A 15,983-nucleotide genomic window follows, 5' to 3' on the forward strand; every position below is an offset into this window, starting at 1 on the left:
CTTTCTAACATATTTAATTACAGGCTTACACTGTAATTACACTGTAGCTAGGCTAACTAGTTTACACAGGCATGGACATCATAAACAAATCCTAAAGTCTTAACATTGTAAGCAAGGCAGAAGCTGACATGTTTGGTACACATATTATTCACTAATACGCTATTTACCTTGTTCATCGTTGTGCATGGTTTTGTGTAGGCCTACTGTTGTTTGTCGAGCTTCACAACGGTAAATAGAATCGAGTACATTTGAAAAATAATTTTGTGTCTAGATGCTTTTCTGGAATATTCGCGCGCGCATAATTAGAATTGTCATTTTATGCAGCCCTGGGCAGAGATGTCCTTTGAAAGAGGCTTTGGCCTAGGTATGAGATTGGCCACACTACTTGTGTGACAAATTGGAAATAGCAAGGAACGTGTTAATTAACGAACCAACAATTAATTAGATGAATAATTCCATATCCTCAACAACAATGAATTTTATTTGGCGCAGCAAATGTATTGCAGTTAACTTACAATGTATTTTATGATGACAGTTTAAAGTGCAGCATGTTTCACAGCTTTCAGTTAAGGAAACACAAAAATGCATTAAAACATAACTACAAAAAGATGAAAACAGTCCATTAGAAAGGCCATATCAAAATGGATACACAATATTTTACTTATACTATTTTATGTCATCCTTTTTATCCTCCTCCATCCATCTTCATCTTAATATTTTCATGCAAAATGATAATGTTTGTATTACTAATAATAATAAAAAAAAATAATAATAATAATAACAACAACAACAACAACAACAACAACAACAACAATAGAGCTGATGAAATCAACTTAGCCTAAACCTTTCTGTAGCATCTCTATCCATTGGTTTCAGAGTCAAAGGAATGAGCTATCCTCTGTGGTTCTGTCCCATACCACTCTGCATATTCTTCTGGGCCTGTGCGCTCTGGCTGGCACTGGGCTGAGGTTCAGGTGCTGGGAGGGGTCATGGTGTGGTTTATGATGGTCTGAGGGCACATGGTTGTTGTGGTTGTGTTCATAGTTCTGAGAGCAGTCTTGGTTGGGGAGCTGCGAGTGGTTAGGCTGTCTGTCCAAAGAGTTGTGATCAGAGCTGTCACTTGCATTCTGGTGTTCTGAGTGGTCACAGCGGTAGTCGTGTTTATTCTGACACTGGCCATGGTCATGGGGCTGTGCGGTGTTGTGGTCACAGTCCAGAGAATGGTTGTAGTCGAGGCTGTGTTTCTGGTGTTCTGAGTGGTTGTGGTCAGGCGTAGGATTGTGTTCCTGGTTGTGGTTCTTCCAGAAGGCAAGACAGAGATGTTCCAGCTCAGACAGGAGCGGAAGTCTGATGTCCAGGTGCATCAGCAGGTTCTCTAGCCACTCATCCAGCTTAATGAAGGAAGGGCTGAGAGGGAGAGTAATAGAGAGAGAGAGGGGGGGGGGTTAGGTACAAGACAAATGAGAGAGAGAGACCCTGGTCAGACCTACATATTTTTACTCAAAATAGTGATGTATACTTAACCACCCAGTGTGGTCAGGCTTTCATACCGAGTATCTGCTTCCAGGTCACAGCAGAGAGCTGCCAGAGGCAGGAAGGCAGAGGGGCACTCTGGGGGGTGGTACTGCTCTAGGAACCCTGGGACGTTAAGGCCAAAGTCTGGGGTCCGGGGAAGGTAGTCTGGGTCAGCACTCACTCTGCCTATCACCTGGGGAAGGGTGGTGAGACGCGGTAGAAAGAGATTCTTTGTTTAGATTCAATATGGGAACCCAATGGAAATTATACATTTTATCTGAAGATGTTTTGTCCCACCACACAAACAATCTGATTAAATAGGATGTAGAACATTCCTTAGAATGTGTCAAAATAGAAGGCAATAACAGAGGTGGTCTATGGTGAAATAAACTCTGGCATCTAGGTTGAAAGAGGTATACAGTCTTTGAGATCTGTTTCTTATACTATGTTATTCCCACATAGGCCCAATGCAGAGGCTTGTTCTGGAGCTCTTACCTCACACATCATGATGCCAAAGGAGAAGATGTCTACTCGCTCATCATAGCTCTTCCCTGGGAAACACAGAGCAGAGAGAACAGGTGAAACTCTATCTAACTCTATGGATACTGTACACATGAACATAAAGACCATCACTGACCAGGGGGGAGGTGAAAACAATTCATTGACAGTGTTCATGTTTGTAGTACCCTGGCTGTTACCAGTACTTTTGACACTCTAGGGGAGCATTCTTGGGGAAACACTGCCTCTGTCCCATAGCTTCTACCTAAGCCCCTTCTCCTTATCCTACCCCCATACTCACCATGGATCATCTCAGGGGCCATCCAGTATGGGTTCCCCACCACGGTGTACCTCTTCCTCCGGTCTGGCCTGCGGACCTCGGATAGTCTCCCCGCTGAGCGTCTCACTGTGGAGGATGCTGTGCCCTGGGTCCTCTCCTCCGTCACCAGCCTGGCCAGGCCAAAGTCTGCCACGACCACACTTTGGTCCTGAGAAGGGAGAGAGGGATAGGGGGAAACATAAAGGACCGTGGCATTAGAGACAGTTACTTCTACATACTGTATACCCCTATTTATTATTTTGTAGTCTATTGTAAGGGACTATTTAACAGATACTTAGGAATTACATGGCAAAATGAAAATGACATGGTAATTAGTACATATTTGTTACAATTACACTAATATTTATTTGAGATCAATTAACACAAGCCTCACTAAACCTCAGGATTGTAAATAAAGTGTATTTTTAATCTCAGTACTGAGTGTTATGTACATGGGAAGAGGAGGTTTACAGTGGGTTCCATACTCACTTCTCGGACCAGGCAGTTGTGTGAGTTCAGATCACGGTGGATAACGTTCATGGAGTGAAGATATGCCTGAGAAAGAGGTTAAGAGAGAGAAGAAGGAGAGATGGGTAGAAAGAGAGAGACAGATGGGCCAAGATAGAGGGAAGAGACAGAGATGGAGAAGAGAAAAGAGTGTGAAAAGAGGACTTCATATCAAAGTAAATAATACATTTTAAGGATGGAATCTTCTATAATGCTGAAATACTCACCATTCCAGCAGCGATGTCTTTAGCAAAACTCACTCTCAGATTCCAGGGGAAATCTCTGTCCTAGACAAGGTGAAATATTATAAAGTGAAAATGAATCATTCACCCCCCCCCCAACACACACACACACACACACACACACACACACACACACACACACACACACACACACACACACACACACACACACACACACACACACACACACACACACATACACACCCCCCCCCCCCACACACACACACACTGTGACTAACCATTTTCTCTATGGTTTCTCTCAGAGTTCCTCCCTGGACATACTCAGAGATGAAGTTGAGGCGTTTGTCTTTGTAGAGGAGCCCGATGAACTTCAGTACGTTGGGGTGGTCCAGACACCGCATCACCTTCACCTGCACACAGGTAGCATAAGTCTTCTCTCACATGCCACATCATATCGTTCCTTATCCTGGTATATGAAAGGCCTCAGTAATACTAAATATATGGGAAAGATAACCATCATCTAACATAACCATCTAGTAATGCATTGAACTATCTCTTTAATCCTGAAGACTAAAGCACAGGTGTTATATCCCACCCACCTCTTTGAGGAAGGTCTTTTGTGTCTCTTCGTCAAAACGGATCAGCTCCTTCATCACCATCACCTCACCGGTCTCCTGGTGCGTCACCTTGACAACACATATTACGGGGGTTACGTCTTCATCTATGGTATTATGGCGTACATCCCCAAGGAGATATGATCTACCTGATACTATAACTTTGATATGTTGCCTATGATAGTAAATGTCAGGACACCAACAGGACACTCCTACTCCTGCCATGTGTGCCATAGGAACTTAAATGACCACTTGGTGAAATGTCTCACTCAAAGGGCACACTGATTGGCTGTAATGAAATAGCGCATTACACTTCTGGGTTTCTGGTTGGCTGTATGTGCTGTACCTTGATAGCCTGTCCAAAGCAGCCTTTGCCCAGCACCTCCCCATGTATGAGGTCTGAGGGCCTGAAGATGCGGTGGGCCTTCTCCCCAGGGTCCATACGCAGCGACTCAGAGCGAATCATGTCCCTCCGCTGGGACAGTAATAGCACAGCACCGGGAGAGAGGGGAGACTTATCTATACTGCAGCTACGCCTGGGGTCAGGGGGGGGGGGGAGGAGAGGAGAGGGAGACATTGGTAATTCAGATCATTTGAAGTTATATAGAGTTTCTTAAACTCAAAAAGCGATACATCACTAGCTGTATCTCCACCGTGTGCTGAAGGTGAGACAGAGGGCTATATTTTAACGGCGTAACAACCTCTTAGTCTTTGTGGTGGCACGAAGTGGTGTGTCTGAAATATTATTGCTATTTTCAATGGTAATTTATTTTGAGTGGGGCAGTGCCACTTTTGTATATATATTTATTTTCATTGGATAGAGATAGTAGAGAAAGACAGGAAAGTAAGGAGGAGAGGGTATGTCAGCAGGGCGTGGGCCGGATTCGAACCAATGCCGACATGGGCATATGTGTGTGCAATGTAGGCCATGGTGCTCGACCACTGGACCACATCAGGCCACTATTATTGCTATTTTTAATGGCCATTTTTCAGCGCATCTCATGACACCTGGCCTGCTCATTGTCATGAACACACCTCTTTTACCGCTACTCCACCCACCTGGCTGCAGGCGAGACCACGCTCCAGCGGTGGTAATTTGACCTATTACTACCGACACAAATTGACAATGCATCTGCGTTGGACCTGCGTCTGTTTTGCGCCAGCTGAAAATAGATTCTAAAGAGTCACTCAGTCTTACAGGATGTGTCTGGAGCGCAGTCCCATCGTCCCCTGGTTCTGAGGGGGCGAGATGCTGAGTCTGATTGGTTCATCTGTGCCCTCATCTGGTTCCTCCTCCAGACTGGGGAGGTCATGGGAACCCTTGAGGTTAGCATGAACGCAGGGCTCAGGACAGTTGTTGAGATCCGGGGGGTCGTCCGAAGCGTGGGGGTCCTCAGGGGAGATAGGGTTATGTTCCACAGTCAGCTGTATGGGTCTGCTTGGGTCCTGGATCACACGGTTTATCTGGAGATAAAGGATGTGTATTCTTTTTTTTTTTTCTTTATATATTATTTACACAGGTATATCCCATTTTGTTATAAAAATCCATTTTACAAGGGAGACCTGGAGGCTTACCTCATTCAGTGGAATGTTCTGGACTGGGGTGCCGTTGATCTCCAGGACCTTGTCACCAACGTGGATGGAGGTCAACAGGTCAGGTGTGAGGAGGACTGGTTCCAGTCTGAGGGGGGATGAGGTGGGTAGTGTGAGGGAGAGAGGGTATTGTGGGAGTCGGGTGGTTTAGACGAACGATAATAAACAGCTACTGTAATAGCTTTGCCAAACGATGCTCTTCTATCATAAACAAACTAATTTATGTCTTTATCACCCCTCCTAGACCCAGTAAACTCACTCTGTCACCGTGACAGCCGTCCCTTTCTCCTTCACGGCGTCCGTGGATACAGTGAGTCCTCGCCGGCCATCGACGTGGGCAGGGAGGGACACCAGCGCCACCATGTGGGGACCCCTGGTTAGTGGTGAGGCCAGTCCTCTCACAGGAGACACCACACCCTTGGTGAAACAGTGCCCACTACAGGACAGAGAGACAGAAAGAGAGTGCTTCAACTTCTGGGCCCCTCATACACTACCATTCTCTGTTCCCCCCTCCACTCCTTACACCCACTCCTCTGTCCCCCCCTCACCCTCTGCCTCTCTGTGCTAGACTAACCAGTAGAGTTTGGAGCGCTCCACCAGCGTGAAGGACTCTCCATCTCCAATAAACATCCCACAGCTCGTACAGGTAAAACACTCGGGATGGAACTTCTGCTCTCCAGCCACCTGCACAAAGAGAGGGAGAGAGAGAGAGAGAGAGAGAGAGACATACAGGACACACACACACACACACACACACACACACACGCACGCACAGACAGACAGACACACACACACACACACACACACACACACACACACACACACAGCATGTAATCTCAGCATGTTTTCATGAGGGAAATCCTACGCTTTGAAACCTGGAGATTAAACTGCTTATATCCTCTTATCAAGAGGAACTGGGACCGCTCAAGGCTCAGGCTCGGAAACTGGGACCTCTCAGAAGGAAGGCTCGGAAAGTGGGTGGCTCTCACCACCAAAGGATGTTTAGTGTATAGTTTGGCCCATAAATACAGTAACAGTACTTGTATTGTATAGTATTACAAGGTACAATATAGTGTGGTATTCTTTCACCATGATAAGTCCCGTAGTGATGGCCTCTGTACAACCGTGGCAGTGTTCCCCATAGCGGGCCCAGTAGTGGTGCTTACAGAAGAGCTGGCCCTCACGCTCATAATACCAGTGAGACAGGATACAGCCACATTCACAACACCTACCGAGAGAGAGAGAGAGAGAGAGAGAGAGAGAGAGAGAGAGAGAGAGATTAGAAAGAGATTGGTCAGTAATTCACTCCAGGGTAGTAACATGAGCCCTTTAGCAGAGCGGGAACATTATACCTGTGTCTGGGTCAGGTGAGATATTAGGTAGATGAGTACCAGGTCAAATGGAAGCATGATCCTGAGGATTATTTACATCCTCGACGGAAACTCTACAACAATCCCCAACTCTCCACCTCTCACGACCCTGATCCAGAGAAGCTGTCATTGAAAAACATGCTCTGTTTAGTGATGACGTCAGCATCATCCACTCAAACAAATAAACTGTGTTGTCCCAAAACATTCCAGCAGACGTATTCCAACAGGAAATTACATTTAGCAAAAAGGAGCATTATTATTAAGACATCCGCAGACTGCATTGTATATACAGTCGTTTTTTTGCAGATCTGTATGGTGGACGCTCTACTAAAGCCCAATGGGAGGATAGCTGTCGCCAGAACCATATACAGTTTATACATGTCCAGTCCCTTTAGATCTGCAAACACCCAAGTGGTAGGTACGGGCTAAGGGTTGATATTGGACAGAGCATACCACAGTACAGTATTTAATAATCTGCGTCCTTATCTTTCCGACACTACAGTACCACTGGAGTGGGAGGAGACTTCCTGGATAGAGTAATGCACAATGCTTCCTGTCTCTTTTTTTGTAAATGCCATGTACAGTCACAATGGAGAATGAAAATGCTGTTTTACAATGGAGAATGAAATCTTTGGAAGTAGAGATAAAAGCGCAGCTTTCTTCCTGTGCAAGAGACATTTGCTGACTGATGTATGTCCTTTGTGTAAAAAAGCAGATTAGTAACCACTCCTTGTGTTATTATTGAACATAAATAAGTGCATACTGTGTAGATAAATGCTAAACAATCGCCAGAAATCAATGTTACTCTTATTTCAATTCCATGACAAAAGCTAACAAGAGCATTTAGAAAAATTATCTATGAAAGCCATTGAACAGTACGAAACAGTATGAAGCCGAGAATCTATCAGTCGATCCAATAGATCCAACAGATCTAGTTCCACTATAATATACTCATATGCAGAGTATGAAGGACCTTGTGGAATGCCTTAAATCAATCTTGTGACCAACAAAAAGTGTTCCCACAGATGTACTATTGTATAAGCTCAGAGATCTGCTACTCTACTATTATCTGAGGACATCATATTTATTTGTTTATTTGTTTATCAGGATCCACATTAGCTGCTGCACATGCACCCGCTACTCTTCCTGGGGTCCACATATAACACTTGACACTTGAATACAGAACAACTATAGACAGAACAGCTAAGATGTAGAATAGACCAGTTAGAGACAGCTGTGGTTTTATTTCTGTCCTGTCTTTGTTTTTCTGCCTCTGGCGATGGATGTGTGACCCGTTCACTGAACATCTGCGTTTCTGCTTCATTTCAACATCTGGACCACAAAGAACACTGGAATTCTCCCAGCCTTGCAATCCCAGCTTTTCTCCCTCTTCCCTTTCTCCTCCCACAAAAGTAATTATCTCCTCCCACAACTTGGTCCCTTACATAATAACCACCCCATCCCCAAAACCCCCTCATCCCATCCCAATTCCTCTTCCTGTGGTACTGATAACCCATAGGATCTTCCTTCCCAGACACAATAGAATCTGACCGTAACCCCCCCCCCCCCCCCCCACCAACGTCAGTGTGATGTCATAACCAAGGTCAAATGTCATGTACTCGTAACGCCCTAACACCCCCACACATCACCCCCACCCCCCTGCACCCCCCTCTGTATCACTCCACTGGACTTCCTTTTGAAAACATTACTCATACACTGTACTAAAGCCTGCTGTGACACCTAACCAGTCAACAAATCCCACTGAAAGTGATTATTCAGGCATGAACGAATCAACCCTATTGTGTAAAAACGTTGCACAAAAGCCTTTACCAATGGATGATGTTGAGAGCATCATGAATGTTTAATTATTCAGTTACTGACATACTACTGTAGTGTGCTCTTTAGAAGGCATAATGTGTTGCAAGAAGCAGTCATGTTGAAATACCATATGTGAAGCTGCGCACACACACACACATACACACACACACACACACACACACACACACACACACACACACACACACACACACACACACACACACACACACACACACACACACACACACACACACACACACACACACACACACACACACACACACACACACACACACACACACAGAGCAGTTCTTACCTTCCTTTCATTCCTCTCCGGTACCGTTGGTCCTGTCTTGACATACTGTCCTGAACCTCACACAAAAGACACCTGTCACTCAACTCACAACAAGAGAAGAGGATATAAGAAAATAATCGAGTGCAGAGGACAGCTCAGACAGCAGCGTAACTGCGGTGGGTTCTCTACCACACACTGCGACCGGTAGCAGGCAGTGTTTTTCTCCATGCGCTCAGACATTTCCTGTGGTCTGAACTCTCTCACCGCTCTCTGTCTGTGTGAGAAAAGCCCTGACCCAGTAACTCCAGCGGCTCAACCCAGTCTCCCTCTACTGGCCACAGCTACAAACCAACCCCAGACAACACTTCAATGCGTTTTAGTATGTAGCGCTCCACCACCCAGGAGATAGAGTTACTCTTCTCTCCTCCCCCTCAAAATATACTTACAGAGGCAGCATACAGTACATGCACAACCCTGCTTACTAAGGCTAAATACTGTAGATACATGACAACTGTAAGTCTGTGTGTGTGTGTGTGTGTGTGTGTGTGTGTGTGTGTGTGTGTGTGTGTGTGTGTGTGTGTGTGTGTGTGAGAGAGAGAGAGAGTGTGTGTGTATACTAGGCCAGGCAACCGAACATAAATCACTTCTGTACCAATCAGCACTTGCACAGGCCTAATCTCTTTATGAATGCCCCAGTTACTGCACTGTCCCAAGTCCTGATTCCCAAAGCACCATATTCACCCCACACAGGGAATTTTCTGTCCCAGGTTGTGGGCAAATGCAGGGGCAGCAGAGTTCCACCACAGTAGAATGTAGGAGATAAGGACAGCTTATAGAGCTTCAAGATTTTGTACTTCTTAATAAAATAGTTAAAGTGCACCAAGTCCTTTTTCCAACCTCATTTCACTTATAGTCCCGTAAATCTAAGAATAGACACAGACTGTAACTCACGAGAACGGTGTACCGTGTCAGCAGAGGAACTCTGATGTTAAACACGTTGGCAATTGAGCAGAGAGCAAGTATATGTTTCACCTTGCGGCTTAAAAAAGAAGACGATCCCCAGAATAGTATGGCAAACTGAACTGCAGCTAGTCTTCATAATGCTTTATGTTGTGTGATGAATGTACAGTGTAGAGTATGAGCACAAGTTGAACGTGAGTTGTTTTGAGTTTATGTGTGTGTGTGTGTGTGTGTGTGTGTGTGTGTGTGTGTGTGTGTGTGTGTGTGTGTGTGTGTGTGTACTTGTCTGCTCTGAAAAAAATAGATTCTACACAGAAGTTAGGTCATTTCTTTATTTACGAAAGGATTCATAAAAACGGTGAACTGTGTACTGTGTAAAAAAGTGAACCATTCTCTTCAAAGGCCACATAAAAATGACTGTTAAAAACACAGATTATCTTTGACTGGGCTCAACGATATTAACACTGGAGTAAGCCCATTGATGGTAGATAATACTCAAGAAGACAAAGCTCATTAAACTTGACTCATCTTAATGACATCACAGATCATATTTTTGGAGTCAGAGAGAATGCAAAGACAATGTAGAAAATAAAGCGCTTAACTTCTAATCAGAGTAGTAGACATTCACCCACACACACACACACACACACACACACACACACACACACACACACACACACACACACACACACACACACACACACACACACACCAATAACTCAAATATTAAAGGTTGTCTTAATGCACTTAAGTTCCTTCACACAGATTAAAAAGCAAAAGAAAAGTTTCTGAAGTAAGAAAAAAAAACGTTTTTTTTACTTCATAATTTAAAAAGTAAACAAATGAACTATTCAGGTTCAGAGTGAATAGACAAAACTGCATCAATGTTAATAGGACAAAACTATCTGCAGTTATCAAATGCTTAACACAGTAGGGTGTAGAAACCCAGTTTGTGGTGAGCATCATCATAATGTTACCTAATATTCCACCTTCACCAACTGCAAATGTACAAGCCACATCCAACATATTAATATCCTTAATGCAGACACTGTTGCATTCTCAATAAAGACAAAGAAAAGAAGAAACACTTGCACATTTTCAGGCACCTCAACCCAAGTCACATGGCTCTACCAACACACACACTGCCTTTGAGGTGTCAGAGATAGTACATCTAAAATGGTAGTTATGTAGATCAAACCACTATTCTAAAGATATCTCCTTCTGAATTTTTCTTTCTTACTTCCCCAATATAGCAGCAGTGTGTCTCTTGATGTCTCTAGACACTGTGGGACAGACTTACTAAGCATTTGCACTGAAACATAGAAGGTTGAAAAGAAGTTAATAACAATACAGCTAAATGTGGACAGTTTCATGTTTCAGCTTTGCTCTTGGTATTTTGTTACCTGTATTGAAAAAGGTGCTAATGCTTAGTAAGTATCCAGCCTCATGTGTCCAAAGCAAGGCTTCAGAGAAGCCTGTTAAATGTGTGTCAGCAAATACAGACAGGTCGAAAGGAGCCCTGTAGGAGTCCTTAAAATCAGTGTTTTTCATGAGCAGGATTCACAGTTGCTCAGAGATACATGTGAGGAGCAATGCAAATGTAATCAACTCAAAACTGTGTTACAGTGGGTCAAACTCTATGGTTTGGCTTTAAAGATCACGGTTTCTCCGAAAAATCAAACATGAGCTCTGGTTTGACCAGATGTTCACATTGAAATGAAAACAAACTTGAACATGTTGCATGGGAAGAAACAGTGGCTTCCATGACAAGTAAAAAAAAAAAAAAAGTACATTCTGGATCATGCAGTAGCACCACTTTTTAATGAGGTCACTTCCTTCTGTTGTCTCTCACTTCCTCCTCCTGCCGCAGTATTTACCCTGGCACCCAGAGCTCCCTGAAGGACCAATCAGAACACAGAATATCATCAATGTAGTGTGACTATGGTGATGTCTAGTGTCAAGTGTGGTGTATGTGGTGAATAATTTGACATATTTAATTAATTCCAGCATATACAATGAATTTCTCAACTGGGAGAGTAATAATGACATTGATCTGTTCTAATATATGTTTCATGTCTATCACCATGGGTGACATGTGATAGTGGGAGTATTAGCTGGTGTTGTTTACCTCTGTAGCCCCCTGCTCCCAGGAAGCCCTGCATGGCTGCATACTTGGCTGCCTTCGCTGCCTTGGCTGGAAGAAAGGAGCCAAAGAGAGAGTGAATATACAATATTAGAATAATAAATTGAACTTTGACCTACAGTACAACGTCTAATTGTTTATTGTCATAAATGCAGTGAGACAGTGAGAGAGGAGTGAGGAGTTGGGTGTGTTATTAATTATAACATGTGCTGTGATGTTTATTCTGGAGGAAAGATAGTTTTCTTACATTTCTGGCCTGCCCCTCCGTATCCTACCAGAGAGTTACAGGAAAGAGACAGACCCAGATTAGTTATAATAAACATCTGATAATCCTTTCAATGTCCATACACAGGCATTTGTTACCACAACAAATGAACCAATAAAAACACTGGAATATCAACATTTACAAAACTAAGGCCTTGACACTCATGAACTTATATATATATATATATAAAATACATGTGAATATAAACTTTTGAGAGAGAAGTCCTCCTCTCCTCCGCTCATTGCTTACAGTTACAGTGGAGGAGGCCACTAGAAACCATTAAGATATGGTAATGATTGTTATATCAGAGAATGGGAAAGAAGGAAGTAGAGCCTCTTTACCTGGATAACCACCACCAGTACCATCACCATAGCCTGGAACACCACCCCCTACAGGACAGATGGACACATTACATCATTGACTGCTTCATTGGGGTTGACACAGTATGATGATATGACCCATATTAGGGTGACTATGCTTTGTTCTCTACTAACGTCTGCTATACTTCCACATATTCCCCTCCCAACTGACTCCCTCACACTTTATCTACGCCCCAAAGTGACTCACCTGGTAGCCCACCTGGGCCTCCTCCTAGACCCCCAGCTGCCCCAGCACCAGGTACCCCTCCTGCTCCACCACCTGGAGAACAGGTACAGGTGTGTTAGGCTGTCTCTCCAGCAAACAATAGAACAATACGAGGGGTGCTCAACAACCAAGTCAGGTGCCCAAGAATAATGTCTTTACCCATGAAAGAACTCCACAGACAAACGAATTTGAGGTGCATAGTGTTTAAACACTCAAAAATCCACCCATTTAGATAAGCATAGACAATGTGCAGGACCTGAACAATGTGTGATTCATGATTGGCACACTATGTACAGTGAACACACATAGAGAGCAGATGCATGACCAACGTTGACTGTAAAATTCATCTTATGGAATTAGACAACGTGTGCACATACTGTATGTCTGTAAGTTTACAGTCATAACCAAGTTTAGCAACACCAAGGCACTAGACAGAAAGCTATGGAAAACCCTTTGAAATAATCTTTGCTCACCTGGTCTATAGCCAGCTCCGCCAAGGGAGCCATAACCTATAAAGAGGACAGAGTAAAATGTTAATCTAGCCTGGACTACACTCAGGCAGAGGCTGCAGAACTCGTACACCCCCTAAACCTACACCCCAGGGACATTCCCAAGTACACTCCGGGTATCTCACCTGGGACTCCTCCCACTCCTCCAGCTGCCCCAGCACCAGGTACCCCTCCTGCTCGACCATCTGGAGAACAGGTACAGGTGTTAAGGTGTGTATGTGACACCTGCACTAACACAGGGCACACCTGAACAGGTACAAGTGTGTATAGGATGTTAGCAACACTTGATTTGAGCTGCATGATTTCTCACCTTGTCCGTAGCCAGCTCCACCCAAGAAGCCATAACCTGTCAAACAAGAAGAGCATGACAAAGGCATATTGTGACAAATACAAATTGGGATCAAGTACTTTGACAAAATATTAATGAAGAACTAAAATCTCTTCAATGCATGTCATGTTTCAGAGAAGTCTAAGCAAACAAAATAACTTGGGGACAGGTTGTTGGTTCACCTATTATAGAGTATACATACCACCCCACCCATAGTAATGATATAACCACAGCACCCACCTGATTTTGCTGGCTTCCCTGCTCCCGGGCCTTGACCTCCAGGATACCTGAGACCTGAGAGTCCAGAATCAATCAATAGATCAATCAATTTATATCTGATCTAGAACCTCTCTTAACTGATCAAAATGTTATTGGAAATGTGTAAAAATCATACCTCCACCAGCCCCTCCTCCTACACCACCAGGGCCTCCTCCAAGTCCTCCAGCCACACCTCCAGAGCCACCTGGTCCAGCCCCATAACCGCCTGGACCGGTCCCAACACCACCTGGTCCATAGCCACCTGGTCCATAGCCACCTGGTCCGGCACCGTAGCCACCTGGTCCAGCTCCAACACCTCCACCAGCTCCCCCATAGCCTGAAAAGAGGTCACCATGAATGATCAGATTATCAGATTAACATGATAAAACAGAATTATCAGATGAGTAAAGCACATAATGTGTTGATGGCATACTTTTGGGTGGTTTTCCAGTACCAGTGCCAGTTCTTGCACCACCGGGATATCTGGGACCTGAAAAAAAAATACAATTAAATGATCTTTTACAAGGGAATCTAGAGAGTGTTATCTTTATAATAGGAGAGAGACTGTATTATGCAGGTGAATGTTGCTGACTCTCCAGGTATATACTGTAGTAGATTATTCTAAGGTACTAAATAAGGTACTGTATATATGAGATTACTGAGGGAAATGTAAAGGTATAGATACATCGAGGCTAAAGAAGGTAAATTTGTAATTTGGGTGAACTATCCCTTTTAGTCGCACAGTAAGAGAGAATATAGTGGGAGCAACAACTCACCACCAGCCCCAGCTCCACCAAAGCCGCCAGGACCTCCACCCACTCCTCCTGGTCCACCTCCTACTACTCCTGGACCACCTCCAATACCTCCTCCTAGACCACCACCCACTCCTCCTGGTCCACCTCCGAGTCCTCCAGCACCTAGGCTGCCAGCTCCACCCAGCCCTCCACCAACACCTCTGCCTCCACTCTTGTTTGGCTTGGTTCCATATCCCCCAGGCCCACCCCCATAGCCCCCAGGTCCAGCTCCATATCCTCCAGGCCCTGCCCCATAGCCTCCGGGTCCAGCTCCATATCCCCCTGGACCAGCCCCATAGCCCCCAGGTCCAGCTCCATATCCCCCTGGACCAGCCCCATAGCCCCCAGGTCCAGCTCCATATCCTCCAGGCCCTGCCCCATAGCCACCAGGCCCAGCCCCATAGCCCCCTGGTCCAGCTCCGTACCCCCCTGGACCAGCCCCATAGCCTCCAGGTCCAGCCCCACCCCGTCCTCCAAGAGCCCCATATCCTAAATAAGGAGAAAGAGAGATTAGGTAGTCACTATTAGCCCTATTTGATTATATGTTTCTAAAACAGAAGCCCTGTGTAGAAGAGATAGATGGAAGAGAAGGCAAACAAAGAGATAGTGGTAGAGATAGTTGAGGGTACCTTTGCCTGGCTTCCCTGTGCCCGGTCCTACTCCAGCCCCAGTCGGGTACCGTAAGCCTAAAAAAAAGTACAAAGACATTATTATAATGTTTTTACTGAGATTATGAACAGTAACTCAGTGAAAGTGTGTCTACAGTAAGTATATGTGAAGTACAGTGTGTGTGTGTGTGTGTGTGTGTGTGTGTGTGTGTGTGTGTGTGTGTGTGTGTGTGTGTGTCATACTGGCCAGGTGGTAAACATACCTCCACCTGGAAGAACCACACCAGCTCCACCATAGCCTGCAGAAACACACATAATCATGTAAAAGAAGACAGGCATAATAATCAGCATAAACAGTAATACCAGCTTATAATTACATGGAACTCAACCATTCTTTCAGGCAATACATCAGGACTGTTATGGTATGGTTTTGAGTTCATAGCCTAAATATTATCTTTGTGGGATTGAGTTTTGACTTTATGTTATTATATCTCACTTTTGCCTGGTTTTGGGGTTCCAGTGCCTACTCCACCTGCACTACCAGTCCCAGGGACTAGACCCGCTCCTCTGGTTACTCCTGCCCCACCTGGACCCACTCCTTCACCCAGGCTGCCAGGTCCACCCGGCCCATAACCTAGAGTTACAGGCAGCAACACTTTATTCCATTCTTCCCATGCATTGTTATGATTATTTTGAGAATATCATCATTTTTTATCATCATCATCATCATAACCATCATTAACATTAATCGCAGCTCAAAGGGACCAAACAACTAAATTGAGAATTGAATATGTATTAAAA

The 15,983-nt window shown here is 44.6% G+C and overlaps 1 protein-coding gene and 1 long non-coding RNA gene across 2 annotated transcripts; both read right to left on the reverse strand.

Annotated features, from left to right (window-relative positions):
• Window positions 1-491: 491 nt before the first annotated feature.
• On the reverse strand, window positions 492-8,824 carry LOC310823480 (LIM domain kinase 1-like). The gene is made up of 15 exons (XM_083696345.1): window positions 8,754-8,824; window positions 6,339-6,477; window positions 5,824-5,933; window positions 5,509-5,685; window positions 5,232-5,337; window positions 4,855-5,120; window positions 4,003-4,192; window positions 3,642-3,728; window positions 3,321-3,452; window positions 3,067-3,126; window positions 2,822-2,887; window positions 2,315-2,501; window positions 2,011-2,066; window positions 1,551-1,708; window positions 492-1,407 (listed from the first exon to the last, which is right to left on the reverse strand). The coding sequence occupies exons 1-15, from the start codon at window positions 8,795-8,797 to the stop codon at window positions 879-881; spliced, it is 2,307 nt and encodes a 768-aa protein (XP_083552471.1). The 5' UTR covers window positions 8,798-8,824; the 3' UTR covers window positions 492-878.
• Window positions 8,825-15,202: 6,378 nt separating this feature from the next.
• On the reverse strand, window positions 15,203-15,731 carry LOC310823020. Its single transcript, XR_014554911.1, has 3 exons — window positions 15,679-15,731; window positions 15,446-15,481; window positions 15,203-15,260 (listed from the first exon to the last, which is right to left on the reverse strand). It is a non-coding gene; the product is annotated as an uncharacterized lncRNA (long non-coding RNA).
• Window positions 15,732-15,983: the final 252 nt, after the last annotated feature.

The sequence above is a fragment of the Argentina silus genome (assembly GCF_951799395.1).
Source record: "Argentina silus genome assembly, chromosome: 2".
Taxonomy (NCBI): domain Eukaryota; kingdom Metazoa; phylum Chordata; class Actinopteri; order Argentiniformes; family Argentinidae; genus Argentina; species Argentina silus.